Source organism: Odontesthes bonariensis, chromosome 16, assembly GCF_027942865.1.
Source record: "Odontesthes bonariensis isolate fOdoBon6 chromosome 16, fOdoBon6.hap1, whole genome shotgun sequence".
NCBI lineage: Eukaryota > Metazoa > Chordata > Actinopteri > Atheriniformes > Atherinopsidae > Odontesthes > Odontesthes bonariensis.
The window spans coordinates 23,170,696-23,196,815 of record NC_134521.1 but is presented as its reverse complement, the minus strand read 5'-3'; the positions used below and the strand labels follow the sequence as shown (position 1 = coordinate 23,196,815).

The 26,120-nt window shown below is 41.1% G+C and overlaps 1 protein-coding gene across 2 annotated transcripts in view; it reads left to right on the top strand.

The window, feature by feature from the left end:
• Positions 1-26,120, top strand: part of jade2 (jade family PHD finger 2) — a 212,373-nt gene that overhangs the window by 111,895 nt on the left and 74,358 nt on the right. For both annotated transcript variants that reach the window (XM_075486640.1, XM_075486639.1), the window contains exons 5-8: positions 3,485-3,639; positions 7,861-8,072; positions 14,481-14,648; positions 17,265-17,381. In XM_075486640.1, the coding sequence (XP_075342755.1) occupies positions 3,485-3,639; positions 7,861-8,072; positions 14,481-14,648; positions 17,265-17,381 (652 nt within the window). The remainder of the gene's footprint in view (positions 1-3,484; positions 3,640-7,860; positions 8,073-14,480; positions 14,649-17,264; positions 17,382-26,120) is intronic.

Genomic DNA, 26,120 nt, shown 5'->3' with positions numbered 1-26,120 from the left:
TGATCACAGTGCTGCTCCATGTGCGGGTGACGGCAGTGACGATGGTAAGTAAGTGCTGTGATAATGAGGCGTTGAACTCAGGAGCTAAATCGAGAGATAAAGGTTGCGTTGTGTTTGAGGTTGTGATCATTGACGCACTTCAACTTTTCACACAGAGGTCACAACTTCACCAGGCAACATCATAGGGATGTTATAGACTAACTCTGCCATTGTGTGTGTGTGTGTGTGTGTGTGTGTGTGATCTTTACAGTGCTTTGTTTTTTCCTCCCTGTAGGCTAGCATGTGTGTGCTTTATTTACTGTATTTTCCACATGCCTCTGCCAGTGAGTGTCCAGATATAGTATGTGGCCCCGTAGGAGTGCGTATATGAGCGTGTTGGAGTCTTCACTGGTTCCCAGTGGGTGAAGCAGAGTTCCTGACCCCATTTCCTGCTGTTGTTGACAGAGACATTCAGCCCTGAGGCTCTGGAGACTAGACACTGCGTGTTGGAGCTTCCTGTCACTGCACCCTATCACCACTTGATTTTTCATTGTTTCAGTAACGTTTTTTTTTTTTTCCCTTTATTTAAGTGAAACTCTGATTTAATCTCTCTGGACCATGAGGTCAGGGTATGTCTGTAAGGGAGAGCCCCAGACATGAAAATTACTTTCCAATAATTACTGTTGACATAAGCAGTCCAGTGTGTCATGGGGCACTAACAGTGTTAGAAATGTCCTCACAGTTATGTGCGTGCAGCTTTGATCGACTTCATTTCATAAACACTTATCATTAATGACCTTAAACTGACTTCAACCACTGGAAGAGATAAATAGCAAGAACTGCAGAGATGTGTGTAAAGGCTGTAAAAATAAAACTTTAATGTTGGTAATTATTCATTTAAAGTCTGCGGCAACAAGAATGTTTTTCTATAAGTGGGAGCAGCTAACCACAGCCCAAGTTTTGCTTGGAACAAGACCCCAAATCCAGACGAGTTCAAGAGGAGACCAAACTAAGAGCAACAAAAGCTGCTGACAAGGAGGCGCGAGTAGAGAACGGGCATAGTGATGCTCGTTGGCAGCAGATGTATTGCTTGGGTGGAGTGTCTCTACTCCTTGGATGTTGGGCTGTTGGCTGTGGGGTTCCATCTGTGTTGTCTGCCAAGAGAATTCACCTGTGTTTCCTGCTGATGCTGCATGTGGAGTCAACAGCTCAGTTGACCCCACTTATAGCAATATCTGGAGATTTCAGCAATGTCTCTCAATGGAACACTTCAACTTTCAGCCATTTTGTTTGTTTGTTTCATTCAGCCATTCATTTGTTCATTTGTTAGTTTTTCTTCAGTCATCTTACTGCAACAATAGAAGTTACCTTTAGGGATATCTCAAAGTGTATCTCAATTCCATTCAGTCGAATTCTAATTCTATTCGATTCTAATTTCACTGCGGCACCGTTTCAATAAGCTTTTGCAATGTGTAGCACTTGTGTTTCAACTGGTTTATGCTCCTAGGACCTAGACCTATGAGTAATAAAGAGTCTGGTTAGTAACAAACAACTGACAGGTTTTTTTTGCAGCTACAGACACAAAAAAATATATATCTATAATATCGCAATTACTCTAATTAGTCTCTTATGTACACTACCCGGGTAGGTATTAGTGTATGTGTGATTCCTTAGCTGGGAAATCTTGAGTTTCCAAGATGATTTCACTGTGAATCCCTGTAGCAGCTGGCCAGTCTCCCAGCAGGAATCTTCGTCCGTGGGTTCTGGCTCGCCATCACTTCTGAAGACTTCACTCACTCAATCAAAGGGTCTCAAAAAAACAGTCTACACATTTGTGTAGAACAACAAATAAAACTTACTTAACCACTTCAACACATATCAAATCACCATAAATTAAATGATGTCACTTGTTAATAGAGATAATCTCCCCATGATTTTTTTTTAACAGTCTTTATACATGAATTTTCTCAAATACCACAGGAAGTAAACTATTATCGAGCCCCGTCAGCGATAGCACACCATGCAGCACTTTCTGTCGCACACTTTATCCTCTCTCCTCTCCCTTTTCTTTATAATTTCGTCTGTGCTCTATATCTCACATGGCTGGGCTCTCTTGTTATACTTTTTCCTGTGTGCTTGTCCGTCACACAAGCGGAGGATCAGGCCTGCCGTCTCTACAGGATCAAAAACGACTCAAAAACCTCTTAGTGACCATACACTTTTAGTGCAGGGGTTCCAAATGCCTTAACATTTATTTCCATCCAGAGTTGCAGAGATCTTCTATTAATAATGGGACAGTTAGACTGCTGCATAAAGTCTTTTGCAATATGAGCCCCGTGATCTCTGACATTGTTATCTGAAATATGCTTATGCCAGAAGGAAAGAAAAAAATCTATTGATCGAACAACCTGTTCATTTAATACTTTCAGGTAGTCAGCTCGCCTAATTTTTTATGTACCTGACACTACCCCCACAGGATTGTAGAGTTGGCACCGGTCATGATGGGGGCAGCTCTTCACTCTGGAACAGGGTGAATCTGGACTCAAACCTTCAAATTCTAATCTTTATACTCCCTAGCAAATTGGAGCATTTCTTTATTTATTTTTTAATCCTCTTAAAACTGATAAGTTTTCTTAAGGTACACAAGTGTTTTGTCCTAATTTCTCTTCATACGGAGTGTGTGGAAAGACTCTTAATTTCACTATTAAACATTGAGTTTTCCTCTTGATTTTGTTTAATCTGATATCAACAAATGGTTAAATGATCTCTGATCATGGTCATTCAACTCTTTCATCGGACCACATTTCTTCCTGGAAGATGATGGTTCATACTATTCTTCCAGGTTTTGAAAATGCTTTGGACAGTTCTTAACCCAATTTTAGGTGGTGTTTAATTGTTTGGGTGTTTTTTTTAGGCCTGGCAGTGTATAGCTTTTATATTAAAAGGAGTATCACTGTGATTTTTTTTTTTGGTGAATGTGATTTGATGTCTTGTTCTCTACCTAAGATGGGAACAAGACATCTTAGGTAGAGACCTAAATTAATGTCTATTTTAGGTCTTGTGTCAGCATAGAAAAGCCTAACCAGGGACGGGAGTTGTAAATTAGCACTTGTTGCTATACTCTGTATGCATCACATCAGCTACAAGCTTTGATTTGTAACTATGTCTGATTGTATTGTCCCTGTCAAATAAATGAAGAAAAGAAAAAGAAAAAAAAGTAGGAAAGATATCTGTAATATGTAGAGGAAATGATCATTGATCTGTTTTATATGATAAAATTCAGAATTATCAGGAACATCACGTTTAATACAGTAAATGCTTTTGCATGTTGTCTAGTTAATCATTATGAGGAGAAGAAAATATGTTAGCATACTTCAGCATTTATCAAAGGACAGAAGGACTAATATATATATAGCTTAATAAAAAACTTAACTGCCCCCAGGTGCCTAGTGTTTTTGTTTTGTGTTTTCTAGACCACTGAAAAAGGTCTCTGTTTTTGTTTCAGGTCTCTGCCAGAGTCGACAGGTGGCCTGTTCAACAACGGCCAGGAGAAGGAGGGAGATGCCCAGCCTCCCCGCACCCAGCTCTACAGCTGCTATGACCTAGATGACCTGGATGTTGCCTGGTTGCAGCTGGTCAATCAGGAGTTAAGACAGATGGGTGAGTGTTCAGACACTTCCTGTATAGTTTTATAATAACAGACAATAAAATGACAGAATTTAGTTTTCTGCGCTGTGTGAAATATGTCGGGATGCCAATATGAAATTGTTTACTTTTCTAATGAAACCCTCAATTGTTATATCTTCAAAGTGTGTGTTATTAGGTTTTAAATTGTACTTCAGATTTCTTCTATTACTTGATTTTGTACGTCTGTGCTGACGACGTCTTTGGCTGCAGTTTATTATGCCTTCAGGTCGTCTGTGTCTCTTTCTTATTTATGTGATATCTTAAGAAGGTTTTAAGGGAATTTCTTAAAATTTGACACAAACAGCCTTTTCTCTCAATTTTCAAACTAGAAAAATCCTTCAAAGACATTAATCCCAACCCCTTAAAAACCTTAACCTTTTGTTTCTAAAACATTCACATAAAGCTGTTTCACTTTAACTTGTCCCTCCTTTTCCAGCTCTTATTATTTCTCCCTTCTGCTTTATCATTGCCTCCTCTTCTCCTGCAGTTTTCTGTCACTCTCTCTCTCCTCTGCTTTGCTACTCTCTGAGTTTCTCCATGGTGACAAATGCTGACCCCGAGCATCTCCCTCATCTCCACCATTTTATTCAATATCTGATCGCCCCCCTTCTTACATAAAGCACAGTAATTGTATTTATACATCCCCGCTGGGGTTTCAGGCCTTATTTCTGGTACACATCACCCTTAAATCAAACACAGACTCGCACACACTGGCTCTTACTGAAGCCGAATGGAGTTATTTCTCATAACCTTCGACAATACATCAAACAAACAGAACAGAATATTTGATTGGTTCTCATGTCTCATATTGGAGCGATTCAGCATTTTCTGTTTCAGTCCTCCACATTTTATACCACTCTATGTAAGTGTGATCAGAATGTTTTCTCCACGAACCTACATACTGCAGATTTGGCTCTTCAAACCGTTTTTTCAGTTTTTCAGTAATAAAAGAGATTGAATTAATTAGCACTTCACATCATTCATCTTGGAGTAAACCTGTTTTCATGCAGAGCAGTTAATCAAAAACACAGGAAAAGATCAATTCCATCAGTAGTTACAGCGTTTACAGTAAGTATTTAAGTTCAGGCTTCATAGCGTGATAACGCATGAAACAGATTCATTCACATAAAATCATTGAGGCCCACAAAAGCACAGAAAATCTCCACATGAAAGTTGTGGGAAAGAAAGGCGGAAAAGAAGGAATATCGATCAGAAGGAATTAAATAAATGAATAAAGAGAATAATAACAAACAATCACTACTGATAGAATAGTCATTCTAAACTGTCATTGTGTAAGGTTATTACTGTGGGAATGAATGCCCTTCTTTACTGGTCCTCGGTGACAAAGATGAAGAAGCCTCTAGCTGAAGACTCTTGTTTAATCTCCATGTTGTGTAGACAGTGTGCAGCGTTGTCCATTGTGCTGAGCAGCTTTTGAGCTTTCCAGGGACACCAGAATAGTCCCTAGCACAGAGCCAGCTTTTTTTTTTTTTTTTTAATTCTTTTTATCAGTTAGCTCAGTTTCTTTGAGTTACTGGCCCTGGTGCTGCTGCCTCAACAGTTGGCTGCAAAGCAGATTGCACTCTGCACCACAGACTAATAGAAGATATGAAACATCTTTGTGAAAAACCTGGACCTAAGCCTCCTCAAGTAATAGTCTGTTCTGTCCCTTCTTGTAGACAGCCTCTGGCTGTATCAATATACAGTTGCATTTTCCTGTTTTGACAAATGATGCAAAAAGATGGAACTTGGGAATGTCAACAGAGCTCCGAGGCCTATCTGAGTCTATTTGAATGTATACACGCAGGAGTGATTTGATCGCCAGCTGCATCACCTGGGTGTGTTAGTTTTGAGAAGCTCAATTTTGTAAGATTCGACAAGTTTACATGCATTTTAAAAGTCTGGTTTTGGTTAGACTGACACAATAATTATTCATTTTTTTTCTAGCTTCATGAAAACAAACTTACTGACCCTCTACAACTACAGAGTCTTCTAAATACTTCTGTAGTTTACAGGACTTTGAGTTTCACTGGAAGTCTGAGGTATTCAAGGTAAAGAGAAATGGTGCGAGTGCAGTCCCCTGTGGTGCTCCTGTGCTGCTGACCTCCTCAGACACACGACCCTTCAGTCTCAAACTGAGCTCTGTCAGGTAGTAATAATCCAGGTGGATTTTTGAAGCTGTTTTATATGTGTGTGTGTGTCTTCCTTGACATGCAATGCAACATGACAGAGAAGATGATATATAAGTCGAAAATGAGTCCACTGCACAAACGTTACACCCACACAATTTGTGAATTACAGCTTTGCTTCCTTTGTTGCATCCATGTGTTCAGATTATGATGTAAAAGCAGGTTAATATCTCTCTAATTCCCCTTCTAAGCTGCATCAGAGGCAGATTCTAAATCCACAACAGTCACACGGTTTTGTTCTTTTACTTCATTTCAACCTTCTTGCTCGCGGCCAAATTCAACACCTATATGTGGCTTAAAAGGTTTCATCTTCAGCAGCGCATTCTGACTTTCATATTGAAGTTGATTTTTTTTTTCTTCTCTTTCATAACAGCGTAGGAGAGTATCTGAAACTTCATATTAGGCTGTCCATGAATCCTGTTTGCAATAAGATGCTCAAGAATAAATAAATAAAGTTGTTATTTATTTATATTTGGGTGGGAAGAGATTGAATGACATAAATAAAAGATGGAGACCCAGGATGCTCGGCTCTTGTTAAAGAACCTCCCAGCTGAGTGTTGAATCCTTTAGATAAATCAATACGTAGTCCTCAACTGCAGACTCCGGTTCTTTTATTGCATCTCGGAGGACTCTGGTGAGGCAGGCTTCAGAGTGGCAGTGTGATAAAAAATGTATATTGATTACTATATTTATTGATGGTGAAGGTTTCTCTGGAAATACCATTAAAAAAAAAAAGATCCAGAGATTGTGGCTGGTCTAAAAATTTACTTGACACACGCTCATGATCTGGTGTGTGTGAGGAAGTTGTGTTGTAAATATCCCTGTTTCCCATTTTGCTTAATCAGTGTAATCACATTGCAGTCAACAAGACAATAATAATCCACATCATTTTGCTGCCATCCTGGAAACCAGACTCTTTTTCTTTTTTTTTCCTGCTATCACAAATGCTTTTTTTTTTTTGTGAGGTCAAAAATTAGCATTTGCCAGTGAAATCAGCTTCCATCAACTATTAAGCAGCCTTAGAGGAAAGCTTTACTTTGAGATGCAAACGCTCATGTCAACACATACTGGCAGGATGGACTGAGCTGTGGGCAACTAAGCCTTCATAGGAACTGTAGTTATTTTTGTCACGATTACAAATGGGCACATGTAGCATTTTCTGCTCTTGCTCCAGTAGCAAAGAGTTAATTACACGTCCACATACCCATACTGGGCTCCTTTTTAGCACATTGCTTGAGAATCTAGCCCAAAGAAAACAGAAATTAATCTTGTGAGATAAACATGCAAAGGGAAACTGTGTGCATTTCCAATTAAAGTGTGAAACAAAGTGTTTTAGCCAAAAACAACTTCAGTAAATTTTCTTACTCCTTTTGAGTTTCGCACAAGCTGTTTCCCATTACTGTTATCCTTGTAGATAACAAGAAAGAAAAGAAAACTGCATGTTGACTGTGTAGCTCTGCTCTTACTGCTAATTTGTCCCCTTTTCCAGCATAAATGTCTCAGTCCTTGCTTCCTTTTTCAAGGTTACATATTAGAGGTTTTAAGGATTAAGATAGTTGCAAAAAGCTTTTCTTTTTTTTTTTAAATATTTTTTAAGAGACGAGGTGTCCTAATCATGGACAGAAGACACACTCTCCCTGTGTGTGAGCTTCTCAGCGGATGCATGTTGGGGGATGTGAGTCCCTGCTGTGAAGTCCTCCGCATTAAAGTGGAGGCAACCTTCCATTTTCCTCCAGTGAAAAAGGCAATGCTATTTGCTTTAGTGTTCATCCTAAATGGAGAGGGATAAGACCAGTGTAAACAGGGATCTGGTTTTTAAAGAGCTCCAATTATGGGTCTTGGTTCTGTGTGCTTTGGTTTGACATGTTGACACTGATACATAATGTCTGATACTCCAAAAAAAGAACTTTACAGCAGGAAATATATGTGTGTCTTACTAAAGATCAGTGATAGGTTTATGTCTCTTTGTAAAAACCCAAGTTTGACTGCGTTTTCTCACCACCAGCCTTACCGGAGCTGGATGAGCTGACGATGGAGTGTGTTCTGGTGGAGCTGGAGAGTGTGTGTGGGGAGAAGATGCAGCAGGCTATAGAGACGGAGGAAGGCCTGGGCATCGAGTACGATGAGGACGTGGTGTGTGATGTCTGCCGCTCACCAGAGGGAGAGGATGGCAACGAGATGGTGTTCTGTGACAAGTGCAATGTCTGTGTTCATCAGGTAAGCAATCATGGGAATCATTTCTATCTCTGCTGATCATACGTTTGTGGAGGTCTCACAGTCAGTGGGGTTACATGGCACTGAAAGGATCAGATTATTGGCTAAATTACAATAAGATTGAGTTATTAAGTGCATGTAGACACCTTATTCTGACAAGAAATTGGGTCGAATCGAGTTACTTGCGATCGGATTAAGACCCCGAGATAACTTGGTTGAAAGTCAAAATAAATCTGCTTGTAGACGGTGAAGCACGTGGTGAATTAGACTTTGCGTTCTGCGCATGTTTGAGATTTTTTCCCGGGGTCGGGAACCGGAATGTCGTAAGAGACGGTATTACTGTTGTAGACAACGTGATGGAGAATGCGCCGTTGTGCATCGCGTTTGTGCAATAAGCAGCTCATCACAAACGAATAATAGAGGGACGTACCTCCATCTTGCTCTTCATTCGCCATTTTCTGGAATGCCTGAGTTTGTTGTTGAAGGGGTCAACCGGAAGTGGCTCTATTAGCAATAGTTGAAATGGGTACAGCGCCACCTATCGTATCGGAGTATGACATGCTTTGTGCCTCTGATCCGATTCATTCATCACCATATATCCAAGGATAATTACCCTTGCTCAACTCATTCTTATTGTAATTCAGCCAATAATCTGATCCTTTCAGTGCCATGTAACCCTACTGAGTGATCCTTTTAGCTTTTCTGGAATGTTTTTTTGGAAAGAAAAAAAAAAAAAGAGTCTCATCTGCTGAAAACACTAATGCAAAAGACTGAGTCCAAGTACACGCAGGGTAGCAGTTACACAAATGGAGCCCGTGATGGCCCGGAGCATGGCTCTGCTGTGTTTGTCACACAGTGACACCGTGTTAATTATTGTGTCAGCCTCATTTGTACAAACACACCTTCAGTGTCATCAGAGTGGCCCCGTTTACCTGCTGCTACGACGCCGGGGTGAAAATAGTTCCCTGACAAATCCCATCTTGGTCTGTCACGTAAAGTTCAACTGACACTGTGGAAACCAATGCTGCAGCCACTGACTGTCAGGAAGTCTCGCCTGTTGTGTAATGCTATAACTAAGTTACCAATCAGAGCCTGATATGATCATTTTAAAAAGGAGGAAGACATGTTTTATCAAATGCTTTCACCAGATCGTCCAGTATGGACACCATGTTAATGAGGTGCATCCACAGACTAAATACATTCTTTCAATTCTTCTTGTTTTTCCATTGTAAACAAATGCAGTTTTAGTTCAAGTCTGCCATTTTTATTGGTCTGTTAAGTTGGCAGAAATGTGTGTTACATCACCTCTTCCCAGCATGCAAACCCCTCCAGCACATGTTCGTAGAACACAAGGTACACATATTTTGGGGATCAGCTCATCAAAACATAACGCGGTAGTACCGCCAGCGGTCCAAAGCTCGTAGGGCTCTTTCTGTGTTTTCCCAGTTTTGAGCTACGTGCCAAACCCTGAAGTTTTACAAAGACCAAATGTAACAAGCAGTAAAAGAATTGTTGCTCCCTGGAGTATCAAGCAACATGAATGCTTTTAAAGAGCGAGCACATGCAGCACTATCTGGTCTCTCTAAGCTTCAGCAGGTGAAACACCGGCCCTCCGTACTGAGCTGCTTCGTTTAATCAGTAAAACCCTTTGATCAATAAAGTGCTTTCTTTAATTGCTTTTAAAGAAGACGGAGTCTTTAATGTCTTATTTAGTCCCCCCAACCCCCCCCGTTCTACTGTCACTAACAGCAGCTCGTCATTGGGTAGATTATTTTCTTGTCATTTTATCATCTTACAGTGAAAAATCCTGCTTCCCTCACGCTCAGGGGTTTCGGGAAGCAGAATTTAATTTGCGCCTCAGCTACATATAAGAGTGACAAATTTTCTTGGCTTATCAAAAATTCCATTCTATAGATTAGACTTAGGTGAGAAAGTAACAATCACAGAGAAAAGAGGTATTCGGTTTGTGACCGACTTTCCACATTTTGTAGAGGCGCTTTCAGACAACACAATAAAATCTAGGATTCTGATCCTATCAAATTTGAATAAGGGCGCTATTATGCAGGCATGAACAACTTCCATGGCATTCCTGAGAGACTGGCGGAAGGAGAGTTGGGTGGAACACTAACGATACAATAACCTGCTGTGCTTTTGAAAACAAAACCAAGTGGCTTTTCATAAATGTGTTGCTTCCTTACCACGAGCTGATGTAATTCCAAGTGAACAAAAAGTTTTCAATGATTTTGGAAGCAGGGTTATTTGTGCTGCAGGACCTGCAGTAAGCATAACTTTAAGGAGCTTTGAGATGGGAGGTCATACGTCATGTTCAATTTAGTAAATGTCCTGATTCTACATGACAGATAAAACAAGCTGTAAATCCTTTTTTGGAGTTTTTGGTTTAGACACGGCAACCACTAAATGGATGCTGCTTCCAAAAATGAGAAGCAATGCGATTCTGACAAACAAGATAATGGGGCGGCTAAAAATGATGCCTGCTTTCAAATCGGCTTGGAAATGATTGTTCCCTCTGCCCTCCACTTTCATTCTTCTGCCGCTTCATTATGAAAGAAGCTCGGAAAAGGGAGAAACACAACAGCTATGTCCCATCTCCAAGGGGTGGTGCATGCAGTCCTGAAAGTTATTTAGATTTTAAATTCTACGCCAACAGCAAATTGTATGTATGGAAATTTTAGAAATATTGGATTATTATTATTTTTTCTAATTAAGTCAGTTTCTGGCTTCTGCATGTCTGGACCAATCAGAACGTTGCTGATGCTCGCACGATTCCAAACAGTCTACAATTTACGCACCGGTCCATCTGTAACGGTGCATTGCACACATTTGTATTGGGATGAAAAAGGGCAACTTCACAACAACAAGAGGAGAAGCTGCTGTTTGTGTTGTCATTTATGGTGGAACAGCAAGATGAACTAACACCATCTGTGAGCCATTATCAATCTGCTCTGTGCATGATAAATAAGAAACAAATGATATTCAATTCAATTCATTTTTATTTATATAGCGCCAAATACAACAAATGTCATCTCAAGGCACTTAGATAGTAAGTCCAATTCAAGCCAATTGGAATTCAATTAATTAATAATAATCATAATTCATAAAATAATCCAATTCGTTCATATAGAGCCAATTCAAAAACACTTTCCTAGCTAAGAAAACCAACAGATTGCACTGAAAACTTTTTGTTTTTCGGTCCAATCTCCCGGCCTGAGCGGCGTGCCTGAGGCGACTGTGGAGAGGAACGACTCCCTTTTAACAGGAAGAAACCTCTGGCAGAACCAGACTCAGGAAAGGTGGCCATCCGCCTCGACCAGCTGGGGTTTGAGAAGACAGAAAAGGGGGGGGGGGGCAGGGGGCCACCACGACGGCGGCACTGTAACACCATTCAAAGGATATCTGTTGGAACAGGGAAACACAAGTTAATGACCATAATAATATCACATATACATAAAGAGAGTAAAGTGAGGAAAGGTGTGACAGATGAGGCCCCCCAGCAGTCTAGGCCTATAGCAGCTTAACTATGGGATGTTTCAGGATCACCTGAGCCATCCCTAACTATAAGCTTTATCAAAAAGGAAAGTTTTAAGCCTGGTCTTAAAAGTGGAAAGGGTGTCTGCTTCCCGGACATTTACTGGCAGCTTATTCCACAATAGAGGGGCCTGATAACTGAAGGCTCTGCCTCCCATTCTACTTTTAGAAACTCTGGGAACCTCAAGTAAACCTGCAGTTTGGGAACGAAGTGCTCTGTTAGGAAAATATCTTACAATGAGATCTTTAAGATATGATGGAGCTCGGTCATTAAGAGCTTTATATGTAAGGAGAAGAATCTTAAATTCTATTCTGAATTTAACAGGGAGCCAATGAAGAGAAGCTAAAACTGGAGAAATATGATCTCTCCTGTTAGTTCTCGTCAAAACTCTGGCTGCAGCATTTTGGATCAACTGAAGGCTTTTCAGAGAATATGTGGGACAGCCCAATAATAAAGAATTACAGTAGTCCAATCTTGAAGTAACAAATGCATGGACTAGTTTTTCTGCATCACTCTGAGACAAGATGTTCCTGATTTTAACAATATTACGAAGGTGAAAGAAGGCAGTCCTAGAAACCTGTTTTATATGCGAGTCAAATGATAAGTTCTGGTCAAAAATAACTCCAAGGTTCCTCACTGTAGAACTAGAAGCCAAGGAAATACCATCTAGAGTAACTATATAGCTAGACAATTTCTCCCTGAAACGCTCAGGTCCAAAGATAACGACTTCAGTTTTGTCTGAATTTAGCAGCAGACAGTTCTGAGTCATCCAGGTCTTTATGTCTTTAAGACATGCTTGTAGTCTGACCAACCTATTGGTTTCATCTGGTTTTATAGATAAGTACAGCTGAGTATCATCAGCATAGCAATGGAAATTTATGCCATGCTGTCTAATAATGTTACCTAATGGAAGCATGTATAAAGTAAAAAGAATCGGTCCAAGCACAGAACCCTGGGGAACTCCATGACTTACTCTGGTGTGTGAGGAAGATTCTTCATTTACAAGAACAAACTGAAATCTATCAGATAAATATGACTTAAACCAGCCTAATGCAGTTCCTTTAATCCCAATAACATGTTCAAGTCTGTGTAATAAGATACTGTGATCGACCGTATCAAATGCAGCACTGAGATCCAACAGGACAAGCACAGACACAAGTCCGCTATCAGAGGCTAAGAGGAGATCATTGGTAACTTTCAGCAGTGCAGTTTCTGTGCTATGATGCACTCTGAATCCTGACTGAAACTCTTCAAACAGATTATTTCTGTGTAAATGATCACAAAGCTGAGCTGCAACTATTTTTTCAAGAACTTTAGACATAAAAGGGAGATTGGATATAGGTCTATAATGAGCCAACACTTCTGAATCAAGAGTAGGTTTTTTAAGTAAAGGTTTAATTACAGCAACCTTAAAAGTCTGAGGTACATATCCTGTCAACAAAGACAGATTGATCAAATCCAATATGGAAGTGTCAATTAATGGGAAAACCTCCTTGAACAGTCTGGTTGGGATTGGGTCTAAAACACAAGTTGATGGTTTGGAAGAGACTATTGCTGTTGTTAGTTCAGAGAGATCAACTGGGCAGAAGCCGTCTAAATACAAATCAGGTTCTAAAGATACTTCTAAAGCTACTGTACTTGATGATACATCACTGATAATAGTGGGAAGGACTCTATCAATCTTCTCTCTGATAGAAACAATTTTATTAATAAAGAAGCTCATGAAATCATCACTGCTGAGAGTTAAAGGAATACCTGGCTCAGCAGAGCTCGGACTCTTTGTCAGACTGGCTACAGTGCTGAAAAGAAACCTGGGATTATTCTTATTCTCTTCTATCAATGATGAATAATAAGCAGTTCTAGCTTTACGAAGGGCTTTCTTATACATTGTTAAACTATCTTTCCAGACTAACTGGAACGAATGAAAAGCTGTGAATCTCCTCCGACCCCATCTCCTCAAAACAGGCCACGTACATACTCGTAAAACTGGAGTTGCATCTAGGAAAAAATGTTTTCTGTTTTCCTGCCTGATCTGGGATGCGTGCAGTGTGCACAGACACTAACTTTTGGCTGCGCGCAGTCATCCACAGAGGAGTCTGCACGGAGGCTCGCCAAAAGATTGCTCCATTAAATGGTTTGTGATGACTAGCAGCTGATCAAAATCACATTAGCTTTGGCTTTTAATTCCAACTTCTGATGGCTTGGCTGGTAAATGCAAAGAGAAGCTTGTTCCAAGTATATAATAATGTTTTATAAAGAAAAGAAAAAGAGCAGAAGTAACTGTAAATATATATTAAATATAACTATATTTACACTTATATTTGCAGGTCTAAAAGGTTGTGCTTCTGAGGCTCATTTCCTTTTTCTGCAAGTAAATTTTGATACTGGCTGCTTGGAATATAGAAATCCACTCATAAACTCTGATTTATATTGACTGGGATTAATAGTTAATGTGCTTCAGCATGAAAGGATCTTTTAATGTTTAATGCTTTATTTGCCAATTCAACTCGCCATAAAAAATGTTCCATTTTGTTTAAGCAAACGGCAGTAAATTAAAGATGTATTTGCTCTATTTGCTTTCCTGTCAACATGCAGATGAGAGGATTGATACAGAAGCGCTCTCATACTCGTTGACTAAATGTGGAAGTTACAGCTGGCGTCAGGGAGTTTCAGCATTGGCGTACTCTGTGTAAAGGTTACATTTCCTTACCGGTGCGGAAGGGAACAGCTGTACTGTGTTACCTGAAGAGTCGGGTTTCACCTCAACATTCAACTTTTTGCTTTAAACACGTCAAAATGTGGTTTTATGAAGTCAGAAAATGTGCATCTTCCTCACAAGTAATAAATATCTTTCCCCGTCGCAGGCGTGTTACGGCATCCTGAAGGTACCACAGGGGAACTGGCTGTGTCGGACCTGCGCTCTGGGGGTCCAGCCAAAATGTCTGCTCTGCCCCAAAAGAGGGGGGGCCCTCAAGCCCACCCGCAGTGGAACCAAGTGGGTCCACGTCAGCTGTGCCTTATGGATCCCTGAGGTGAGACTCGAAGAGAAGACTCAGAGGTTGAGGGGGTTAAGATGTCCATCTATGGTGGTCTGGTGCACTCAGAGTTAGCCCCACGAGTTGGTGGGCTTTCATACGTCCTCTCTTGCATGCTGGAGTGTGACATATCGGCACTCGCACCTGTATTTTCAAGTTTGCAATCCCAGTCACACAAGGACACTCAGGGATAAAGATGTTTTGGAGCTGCACTTGACTGAACAGTTAGGTTTTTTTCTTATATCTGTGAGCGTTGGGCATTGCTGCGATGAAACCTGTTCCATTAATTTGTATTAGCTGAGTTGTATGAGAGTCATCAAACACAGAAACATGAAGAGGCAAGAGTACAGAACTGATTGTCACAGGAGGAGTTAGTAGTTTCTGCATGCAACGTTTCACCTTCTTTGTCAGCAGGTTGGACCATATGTCCATTGGAGCGGTGGCTGTGTGACTTTATGCCCGTACAGTCGGTGTGTGGACAGGAGGGATCATTACAGCAAACCCAGAACTCTTTGAGCTTGTGTATGAGGACAAAAATGTTCAGAAACATTTGCACCTGTTACTTGATTTTCTTGAAAATAGTAAATGCCTCAAATGCTTCATACTGCTCCTCCAGTCACTCTGAAGAGGGTAGGGACGCCGTAAAAATGATTCATGGTGAAACTTTGTCGAGGGTGCAGCCATAGCAGCCTCTTTTTTGACTTTATGTGTCTTGATGAAATCTTTTGGAAACCTTGGAAAGCTCCAAATGGAGCTGCTGATTTCAGCGATTCGGGGACGTGCTTCACACCTTGTACACCTTTCAAGCGTTTGCGCAGTCGCTTGTACGTTTTCAGTCTATTCAGCGACACACTCTACTGGCACATTTCTCAATAATGGAGTGGCTTTTTTTGGCACCTCAAACCTTTTACTTCTAATTGCCTTCTGTCACCCTTGATTGGGCTAATTGTTTTCATTGCTCCGTTCGCTTTTGTTTTCTCTTCCAACTGTGGAGGGGAAAAAAAGATCATTTGCATGTATTTGCGTCTGTGTGTTTGCGCACGTGTCCTCACATGAGCTAAAGAGGTGTTAATATCAATCCTCTGCACAGAAGATTGCACGTTGATGCAGCTTGCCACACATATTCTGCTGCTGCGTTGTGGTTTTTAGCTACCATGTAGCATCAGAATATGTTATGCGGTTATTGTGAAGGCTTTTAATTGATGTGTATGTTGTCTAACTGTCTTTGTAACTACTAGTTTTAAACCATCAGACTGAGGAGGCTTTAGCTGTTTGAGAGGTTAGACTGGGTTTTCAGGTCAAGCATAGTTTCGGGTAATGTTTGGAGTTCACTGAGTTGAGATGGTTCGAGTTTGGGAAATGATTGGTTTGGAAAATATGTCAAGGATATCCTCCTGAAGACAGCCATAGAAATGTGTGTGTGTGTGTGTGTGTGTGTGTTTAAAAACACACAGTCCAGCCTTCAAATTGTACACTCCACCTGCTCTATTGTGTGGAGCTGCTTTTTGCCCTCCGTCTCCGTTAGAGACGTCTTTCTAACGTCTTTCCGTTAGAGACAGCTTTTCAGCACACACACACACAAAGACACAGAGCCCCTCTTTTAAGACGGTTTTTATATTCAGCACTGTGATTTCCAACCATTTCCACTAAAGTGATTTCTAATTTTGTCAGTTTTTCATCTGCCAGCTTTGAAATGTGAAGTAATTGGGGCTTGAAAATCAGCAAATGAATATGTTAAAGGGCTGCACTCGCACGCACGCAGACACACACCCACTTGATTTTCCAGTATTTAGAGTTGTGACAAACAAAGAGGAGAAGGTGGAACATGGTTGAGAACAATCCAATTAATTAACCGTACATGAACTGGAAATACTTTTGCATTTAGCTGGAGTGTGATGTACAAAAGATACTAATAATAGCAGGAAAGGCGGAGGCCACAGGCTTGTTATACGGATGAGAGGATGAGAGGAGAAAACGACACTGATCGGACAAGAGGATGAAAAGAGAGAAGAGCGTGACCTGTGGAAATTTGTCGTCAGCTTGTTAATGCAGGCGTGAAGGACAAGAAAGAGGGGGCCATGACTCAGATATGAGAATAATTGAATGTGAAGAAGTGGAATGGTCTTTGGAAAGAAATAGGCGGTCGAGGAAGGAAGGAAAGGGGGAAGAAATGCCACTTCTGTGATAAGTGCTTTTGACTGTGTTCTGGATGGGTAGTTGGCACTAGTCAATGACTTTTTTGGTTTATTTAGTGAGTGGAGGTCCAGGGCCAAAGCTGCTCTGAATGGACTGCTCAGAGAAAGTGAGTCACATTGGACCTTACAAGACCGTTTTTCTAAGGAATGCATGTGAATACACGGGAAGCTTTCTTTTTTCTTTAAATCTGGGGTCTTGGCTTGAAATTGGAAAACACTGCAGCAGTTGAATTGAATCCAGAACAGCTTTCCTGGAAGGCAAATGAACATTTCCTTCATTAATAAGCGAATTGGGTCATTAAAACCAAATAAGTTCAAATCCCGACAAAAACAATGTATCCACACCTGATATTTGCTTATCACAAATGTTGTTTTGCATCAAATAAATGTATTCCTGCCTTTTATTTGCTCCGTGTAGGTGAGTATAGGCTGTCCAGAGAAGATGGAGCCCATTACCAAGGTGTCCCATATCCCCGCCAGCCGCTGGGCTCTGTCCTGCAGTCTGTGTCGAGAACACACAGGAACCTGCATCCAGGTATGTTAGACACTTACTCATCACTGCATGCAGCCTGCCTTAGTTTTCAAAGTGACCTGTGTCCTTCTTTTTTTAATGATGGTATGACAGTAAACTCAACTACTACAAGCAATCATTTCTACCAAGGCTGAGGCTTGAGTTTTTCCCTCCCTCTTTCTCTCTGTTTTATTTTTCAAGAACTTTACCCATATCGTGGTTTTGTCAGTTTGTTTTTGTGGAAGATGAATGTAATCATCTTTACCTTCTTTGTTCCTCTCTTCAGGGTTAATGAAAAACATTTGTGTGTATTCGGCATGCCGTTTTCATGTTTGTATTTTAAGGATTGATGGAATTTTTGGCTGACAGCGTCTGTCGTCATTTAATTCCTCTGTAATGTTTCATCATCATGCTCACACAGCCTCAGGTGTAAAAGTCTGTTGTGAAATATTATATTTCATATTTAAAATCGACGAAATTCTTGCTCTCAGAAACACAACAGCATACCTACGAACACACACACATTGGCTTCAAAGTACGGGCAGAAATGTAAATTCCAACCAGCAGCTCTTCTCAGTTTTCGTAAAGATTGTCAAGGCTGCTCGAGCCTAAAGCCTGGTTTATAGTCGGTAACGCAAGACGCAACGCAAGACGCAAGCCGCAACGCAAGCCCTTGCGCGGTTGCAAGCCCCCCCTTGCGTGCTTGCGTGTGTCACCTCAATTTTCTAAACTTCACGCAAGACGCAAGCGCAAGCCACTGGCTGTGGTCGAAACCGCCTACTACTTGATCGATCTGACAGTATGCAGAGCGTTTACACACAATGCACTTCACTCCTGCCCGAGCCGAAATCAGCCGGCCTGAAAAGCTGATTTCCCTTGAGCTATAGGCTAAACTCTGTAAATATATAACTTTAGCAACATTTGAAACATTTTCAGGCGAGAAAGTAGTCGTTTAGACCCCCAAGGTGTTGAAAATCTGACAAAATACCGGCTATTTACAAGAAGAAGAAGAAGAAGCATGAATCTATGGAAGAGAGACTTGCCAAAGAGCTCCTGGCGGTGAATTTCCTTTCATCGTAGTAGGCTTGTCATTGAAAAAACCCGCTACTCCACCTACTGTCCTGGCGGTGAATCGCCACGCAGCACACGCAACCGCCGACAAAGCAAAATGAAGTATAAACGTCTCGAGCCATTAACATACGCGCAAGACGCGTTTTTATTTGATAACAAAAATAAGAGAAAATGTCAAACATTTTCATTGCTTGGATTGGAGAGAACAGCCTAAAATGTGGACTATAAACAGAAGACAGCGGCATAGGCTACATTACATCACTGCACGAAAAGAGGGATTTGTGTCACTGTGGACGGCAGTGAACATCCGCGAATTTGCCTAATTTTCGGACGCACCTGGGCGCTTGCAGGCAGACAAACTTTAAGTTTGTTGAGCGAGAAAATCGTCGGAAACGAACCCGACTCGCGGCGGGCTCTCACAGCGGGGTGCTAATGGCTCAGCGATTAGCACCCCGCTGTGAGAGTGCCTGGACCTCTCACTGGCCTCGCTGGTATTGGACGAAAAAGGCACGTGATTACATGATAAAGCTCCTGTAAAGCTGACTGCCCATTGGCCAATTAGGTTAATATATGCATACTTTATATGGGCATATCATTCAGCAATTATGATTAATAATTGTGATTATGATTACTAATATTCCTGGGATGTTTGTGTACTTCATATATTCACGTCATTCTTATAAGCTGCACTATGACTAGGCTAATGCAGGCATGAATGACGTGAATCTATTGAGGAAATGAAAAAGGAAACTTTTTTTTTAAAGCGCTTTTATTGCCACCACACAATGTACATAGCTTACATTGTAATTAGAACCATGTTGATAATAAAGAATTGAAAACTACACACACTGCTGTAGCCTACAATATACACAATAAGCCTAAACGCCGCCGTTTGGAATCCGCATTCTTCGCATTACTCCGGTCCCTGCAGGGTCTGCGGGAGTTGTCAGACGTCCTCATCCTGGATCAGAAGCTGGCTTCTGGGAGCTGTTGCAATAACCAATAAATAATCAAAACATAGTCTATCCATGCACAGCATATTGACAACTTGTCTATAAAGTAACAAAAGTCATATTGACAGCGTATATGTTCTTACTCTCTTTCACTCTTCTGTGGTGAGACTGTGAGTATTTCGGGTTGGCTTCAAGACGCGCCTGTAGCACAGCACACAGGTCCGTCACGCAGCTAAAAAACAAACATACAAGAGGAATGAATAAAATGACCAGTGCTTAAAAGTATCAGTGCCAGCCGTGGTAAAAGTCAGCGCCGCTCACCCTGGATAGTGTCCCCGTCTACCTCTCTGAAGTTCGGACTGTTTGACACCGCCTCCTTCAAGCGACTCGTTACATCCATATTGTGAGGTGACAGTAGCCTGTAAAAACAATAGGCCTATGGTTAATAAAAAAAAACCTGCATTGACGTAACGTAACATCAGGTCCAACTCAACTAGATATTGGGAGAACATTCACTTATTCTTACCCTTGACCTGGATTATAATGCCACGGTGAGTTATGCAGGCGGCGAACTGCTTCCTATAAATTGAAAACACGAAATACATTTTTTTAAATACAGCAACTCACACTGGTTTTCACGTGATGGACACAATTAAGTTGAGTTTAGCCTAAAGCCACAGTCAATAACCTACTCTTACCACAATTTTCGGATTCTGTATCCGCCTTCTCTTGGGGGTGCGCTCTTTAACTTCTCTGGAATGTAACTCCAGTGCGTTCTCGACGGCCATCTTGCCTCCAACCTAGCGAATCTCTGGTCGATTCCCTCCAGATCCCTCTCCACGACCGTATCCACAGTGCTGGCCACCATACGAGACATCCCGGTCATAGCATTCAACAGGACTTTCATTTTATCTGCCTGTAAGCAAGTGAGTAAGTAAGTTTAATATACAGCACATTTAAAATCAGCGAGAACTGTCCCAAGTGCTGTACAGTGTCAACAAGACTAAAATTAAACAATCAAATGGTCATGTGCAAGTAGAAAAAAACACACCTGTAGACCTGCAGAGAGTTGCTGGGGAGTTGAAAGCAAGTCGTCTTCCAGCCATTGTATTCCGCAAACCAGGGCAGTTTTCACAGCACGGGACCTCAGCGATTTCTGTCTGCCTTTCTACCGCCAGATCTGCTCCTTAAACTTTTTGTTTACACTGCACGACACAATGTTTCTCATACGTGATTGAACGAGAGCTTATGCGAGCCGTTAAGCTCCACCAATCATATGCGTATACGTCATTACACGGAATACTCGCGAGACAACCTCCCGTCCTTTTGCTATTTAATGTTGTCTGACCACAGCTGGCAATTTGCACTGTTTTGACACAAAAATGGACTCTGCAAGGACAAAGAAAAGACCTCGGCGATATTGTGACCATTGTGACACCGAATTAAGCCATACACAATAAAACACTGAGCGCACTACTGCACATTATGTATACAGGCCAGATTTCTATATTTTTATTTCTATATTTCTATTTTATTTAAGAAACCTTTTAGAATATTGTTGTTGCATGCTTATTTTATCTTTATCTTATCTTTATTATTATACATGTAACCAACCTGCTCATCAGCATTGTATGGCGTTCAGCTATTAACGGTCTAGAGATGATTATTCACTTTACCAGAGGCCTGGGGTAAACAGTAGAAATGTTTACTGATGACTGCTGTGCTTTCTAAGGTTGTGCTCTCGAGCTACAACTCTGAATTACACCTCATAAGTTATATTAAACTGATAATCATTTATTTGAGCCTATAGTTGAAAATGATAAGCCCAAACACAATGGCAAGAAATGCAGGACACTGACAAAACAATACACAAACAAGAAAAAGAAAAATACCCGGCCGGGGTTAAGCAAAGTTATTGTGGGTACCCTGATGGCGCGCGATGGAGCTCATACCGTCTATGGACCTGAAGCGCTTACTCACAGAGAGCCGACATGTAATCCACACTCGTATCCACAAACGCAACATCCACCGATGTCACCCGAGTACCGACTCCATGACCATCCAAGGTAACGGTTCTCTGACACGAAGAAGCCTCCTCTGTTGGTCTTAACCCCGCGATCCGGTCTTAACAGGCTAGCAGAGTCTCCCTTGTTGCCCGTTCGTTCGATAGCATTATCCAACTGTCAGTGTCCAACGGTAGAAAGTATCCAACTGTCAAACGGTGGAAAGTGAACTAAACTTCTCAAACGAAACATAACTCCAGAACTGAAACCAAACGGACACAGAAAGACAGTGTGTCGAACTGCTCTTTCTCCTAAACGTCTGTAGTTGACATGTTGACTTAAAAATAACTCATTAAACTCTTTTACAACTCCGTATCGTCCGATGTCTCTCCCGTTCACAATCTCCTCGCCCGCTCCTCTTTTCGTTCCCATGACAACCTGGTAACCCTGTCAACCGAACAGCAGGCCGTATAGGAAGCTATAATACTCCGTCAACAGAATAAAAGTTCATATGACAAGTTGTCTACAATGTTAGAAATACAATACATTACATTAGATGCTTATTAAAACTCTTGTTTAAAACATATATTAGTGCACCAAAACATATTAACACATACTTGGCTTTAGCCAATATTTCAGGTGTGTTACATACATTTGGACATCCAGTGCGGGCAACAAAGAAAAGAATTTCATTGTTCAGGGAAACACGTTTCTAACTGCACACATGACAATAAACCTTTGAATCCTTGAATCCTTGAATTTTGCCCACAAAAAGCGGTATTACAAAAGAGGTGTTTGGGAGAAAAAAAAACAGAAATGCATCACCTGTCACCAGCAGACAGCGTGCACCTCTTCTTTTTCAAGACAACACAGCAACAAACTTGGCTGGAGTTGGAGGTGATGGTGAACGTGTAGAAACAAGCCTGCCCACCCCCCACCTCACCTCACCCCACCCCACTTGAAAATGACTGTGGCAGCTCCTGACCTGATCACTGGCATTTACATATTAAAGGCTCTCCTAAGTAGGGGAGGGGAGGGGGGCATGGGGGAGCAGTTGCTAGGTCAATTTGCGACAACTTGGGCCAAGTTTTCACATTTACCACCGCAAATGCAGGGGCTTAACGTATGCGGACATGTAAGGGGCCACATACATCCAGAAATCCCCCTTTTCATGCAGTGCATGTGGCTGTAATAAACAGAGGAGAACAAAACCTTGAGGATGAAATTGGGGGATGTCTTGAGGATTTTTTTTGGGCATGTTATAGACATTCTGTCATGTCTGCATGATTCTTCTCTAGAAGTAGAAATACTGACAATTCATGTGATCAATTATCTGACACTCAGTTGAGATAGCAACCATCTCCGATGCATTCCACAAATTATCTACCGACAGCTTGCATCTGTATCTGAAGGCTGAATTACAAGCCATTGAGAAAACTTGTAGCTTTAGCGTCCCTTCCTCATAGATTACCATCTGGGAAAACCCACACCGGTCTTTATTCTTGTTTTCTGCTTTCGTCAGTCCCAGATTTTCCTTGCCTCCTTTTGTTTTCTCTTCTTCATAAAGCTGATCCAAGCGCAGTTGCCTGCTTTTTAGATATTAAGTAATAAGTATGATCCTTAAACTAATCACAAAAAAAAGAGTCTGCAGCCACTGATTCCTCCAGTGTCTTCCTCTTTGTCACCCTCTGAACAGTAATCTTCTTGCACTTTTGTGGTAGTAATAAGACCGACCTCTCACTGCACAAGTATGTATAGATTTCATGACCTAATAAAAACAAAACTTAATTCAGTTAAGCTATTTGATACTCACTGAAAAGAATCTGGAGCAAACTCCTCATAGAAAGGCCCCAGCTGATCAGCTCTTTCAAACTCCCCACTACTTTACTGTGCTCATACACGATGTAAATCTTAGATCTATAACATTCTTGCACACACAAAATCACCAATGTCTCTTAAACACAAATCATTTTAGATCTTTGACTCCGACTCGGCAGGAAACCGGCGCAACTTTAACATGCTGCTGAATAAGCAAACAAAACCCCACTGACACACTTACTAACCCACCTCAAAGCTGTAAACCTGTGTTGCTATTTATCCATAAAAGTGCCCTGAAGGCGAACTTCATTCCTAAAGCCCACGCCGCATATGTGTATGAATACTTGTGGCGTATACGCGTGCATAGTGGACGCGCATCATCTGAACATGCTTGTTTGTGCAGCCGTGGGAGTGTTTGCTTTGACAGTATTGATGCTGTAGATTAACCGTGAGCCTTTGAGCCAGAGTAGCCCCTCGGGAGAGAGTCTCACTCTCAAGTTTCAATAGCTGGAGGCATGTGGCTGTACAAACACACTTACTGATCAGCTGCAGCCTCACACGGAAGGTGAAGATGCTCCACAGCAGCCTTCGCAGCAGGAGTTCTCTGTAAGCTTTGGTGTATGTAGAAAAGTATTTTCTGCCTCTCAAAGTTTCCTCTGTGGAGAGATAAAAAAACACACTTAAATGTTGTTGTTCTTTAGCTCATGGACAAATATATTAAGTGTATCATCTAAAGTCACATTTCTGTACTTGAAATAACCAACTTATAGTTTCGTACATGTGTTGCCTGAAGTGCTTTTTCCTTCAACACCACTTTTGATGGTGAAAGCCACTTTGTTGCATTATACTTACAGAGGTCTGCCTAATGACATCTCATTGTGTCTCTTCTTATTATCAAATCAAATCAAATCAAATTTATTTATATAGCACATTTCATGTACAAACAGTTCAAAGTGCTTTACATAAAATAAAAGCATTGCAGCAGGGAGTGCAAGAAGCATTAAAAAGACATAAAAGAATATAAAAAGAAACAAATAAAATCATTTAAATGAATTTAAAAACAGGCAACAGTCTAGATAAGTTAAAAGATATTTCATGCATAGACACATGAGAACAGAAATGTCTTTAACCTGGATTTAAAAATGTCTACATTTGCTGAAAGTTTAATCTCCACTGGCAGTTTGTTCCACTTGTTAGCAGCATAACAGCTAAATGCTGCTTCTCCATGTTTAGTCTGGACTCTGGACTGAACCAGCTGACCTGAGTCCTTGGATCTAAGAGCTCTGCTGGGTTTATATTCTCTGAACATATCACAGATGTATTTTGGGCCTAAACCGTTCTGGGATTTGTAAACCATCAGCAGGCTTTTAAAATCTATTCTGTGACTGACTGGAAGCCAGTGTAAAGATATTAAAACTGGTGTGATGTGTTCAGATCTCTTAGTCCGGGTTAAAACTCCAGCAGCAGCGTTCTGGATGAGCTGCAGATGTTTAATGCTCTTTTTGGGAAGTCCAGTTAAAAGAGCATTACAGTAATCGAGTCTACTGGAGATGAATGCATGGATGAGTTTCTCCTAGTCTTTTTGGGAGAGGAAACCTTTAATTCTGTTGATGTTTCTGAGGTGGTAAAAAGCTGCCTTGGTGACAGCTTTGATGTGGCTGCTGAAAGTCAGATCTGAGTCTATCAACACTCCGAGGTTACGAACCTGGTCAGTGATTGTAAGGTTCCGAGTCTCAAGATATTTACCAACGCTGACCCTCTTCTCTTTGCTCCCAAACAGAATGATCTCAGTTTTGTCTTCATTTAGTTGTAGAAAATTCTCTCTCATCCAGGTGTTTACTTCCTCCAGACACTGACACAGAACGTCAGCTGGGCTGCAGTCGTCCGGTGACAGAGACACATAAAGTTGTGTATCGTCTGCATAACTGTGATAATTGATGTTAAAGTTCTGCAATATCTGACCCAAAGGGAGCATATACAAGTTAAACAGAAGAGGTCCAAGAATTGACCCCTGGGGGACTCCACAAGTCATGGCCACTCGCTCAGATTCATAGCTGCCAATTGTAACAAAATAACTCCGGCCTTCTAAGTAGGACCTGAACCAGTTAAGGACCGCTCCAGAAAGTCCAACCCAGTTTTCCAGCCTGTGCAACAGGATTCTGTGATCTACAGTATCAAACGCAGCGCTGAGGTCCAACAGGACCAGGACTGAAACATTACCAGAATCAGTATTCAACCTGATGTCGTTTAACACTTTGACCAGAGCGGTTTCAGTGCTGTGATGACGTCTGAAGCCTTATATGTGTAGCTAATGATTGTTGAGTATGTCAGAGTGTTCATAATAAAATGTTTGGATTTAACAACCCCTTTTTATTAATTGGCAAGGGTTAGACGACTCATAATCAGTGCCTTAGCAACAGAAGGTGTCGTGAGAAGGTCAACTTGTCTTCTGTAATTGTAAAAAAGCCTAAAGAGAGTCAGTCTTCAGTAATGAGACGATCGGCTCAGCGAATTAAGAAAGTAGTTATAGTTAAAGCCAAACAATGACCAGGCAGTGGGTCAGTTCTCAAGCTACTACCCAATGCTGTGCAGCCAATCATTTTTGTCATACCACAGAAAAGTGTATGTTTAAACACTCAGCCAACCGCGAATGATGGAAACAATGAAGTAAATAGCAAAGTAAATGAAATTAGCTTTCAAAATCCTAAGAAAATGAGGAGTGCTCTGTTCTGAGACACTGGGGATGTGTCTGCTGAAGACCTCAGATCAGCTCAAATGAATTTCATTATTGGGGCAAACAGAACTAAGTTCATATTTACTGAGGCAAACTGCTTAGACATGAAATTACAAATTCACTCTGGAGATATTAAATATTTCACTCACATTCACGCTGCAAATAAAGTTACCAACATTATTAA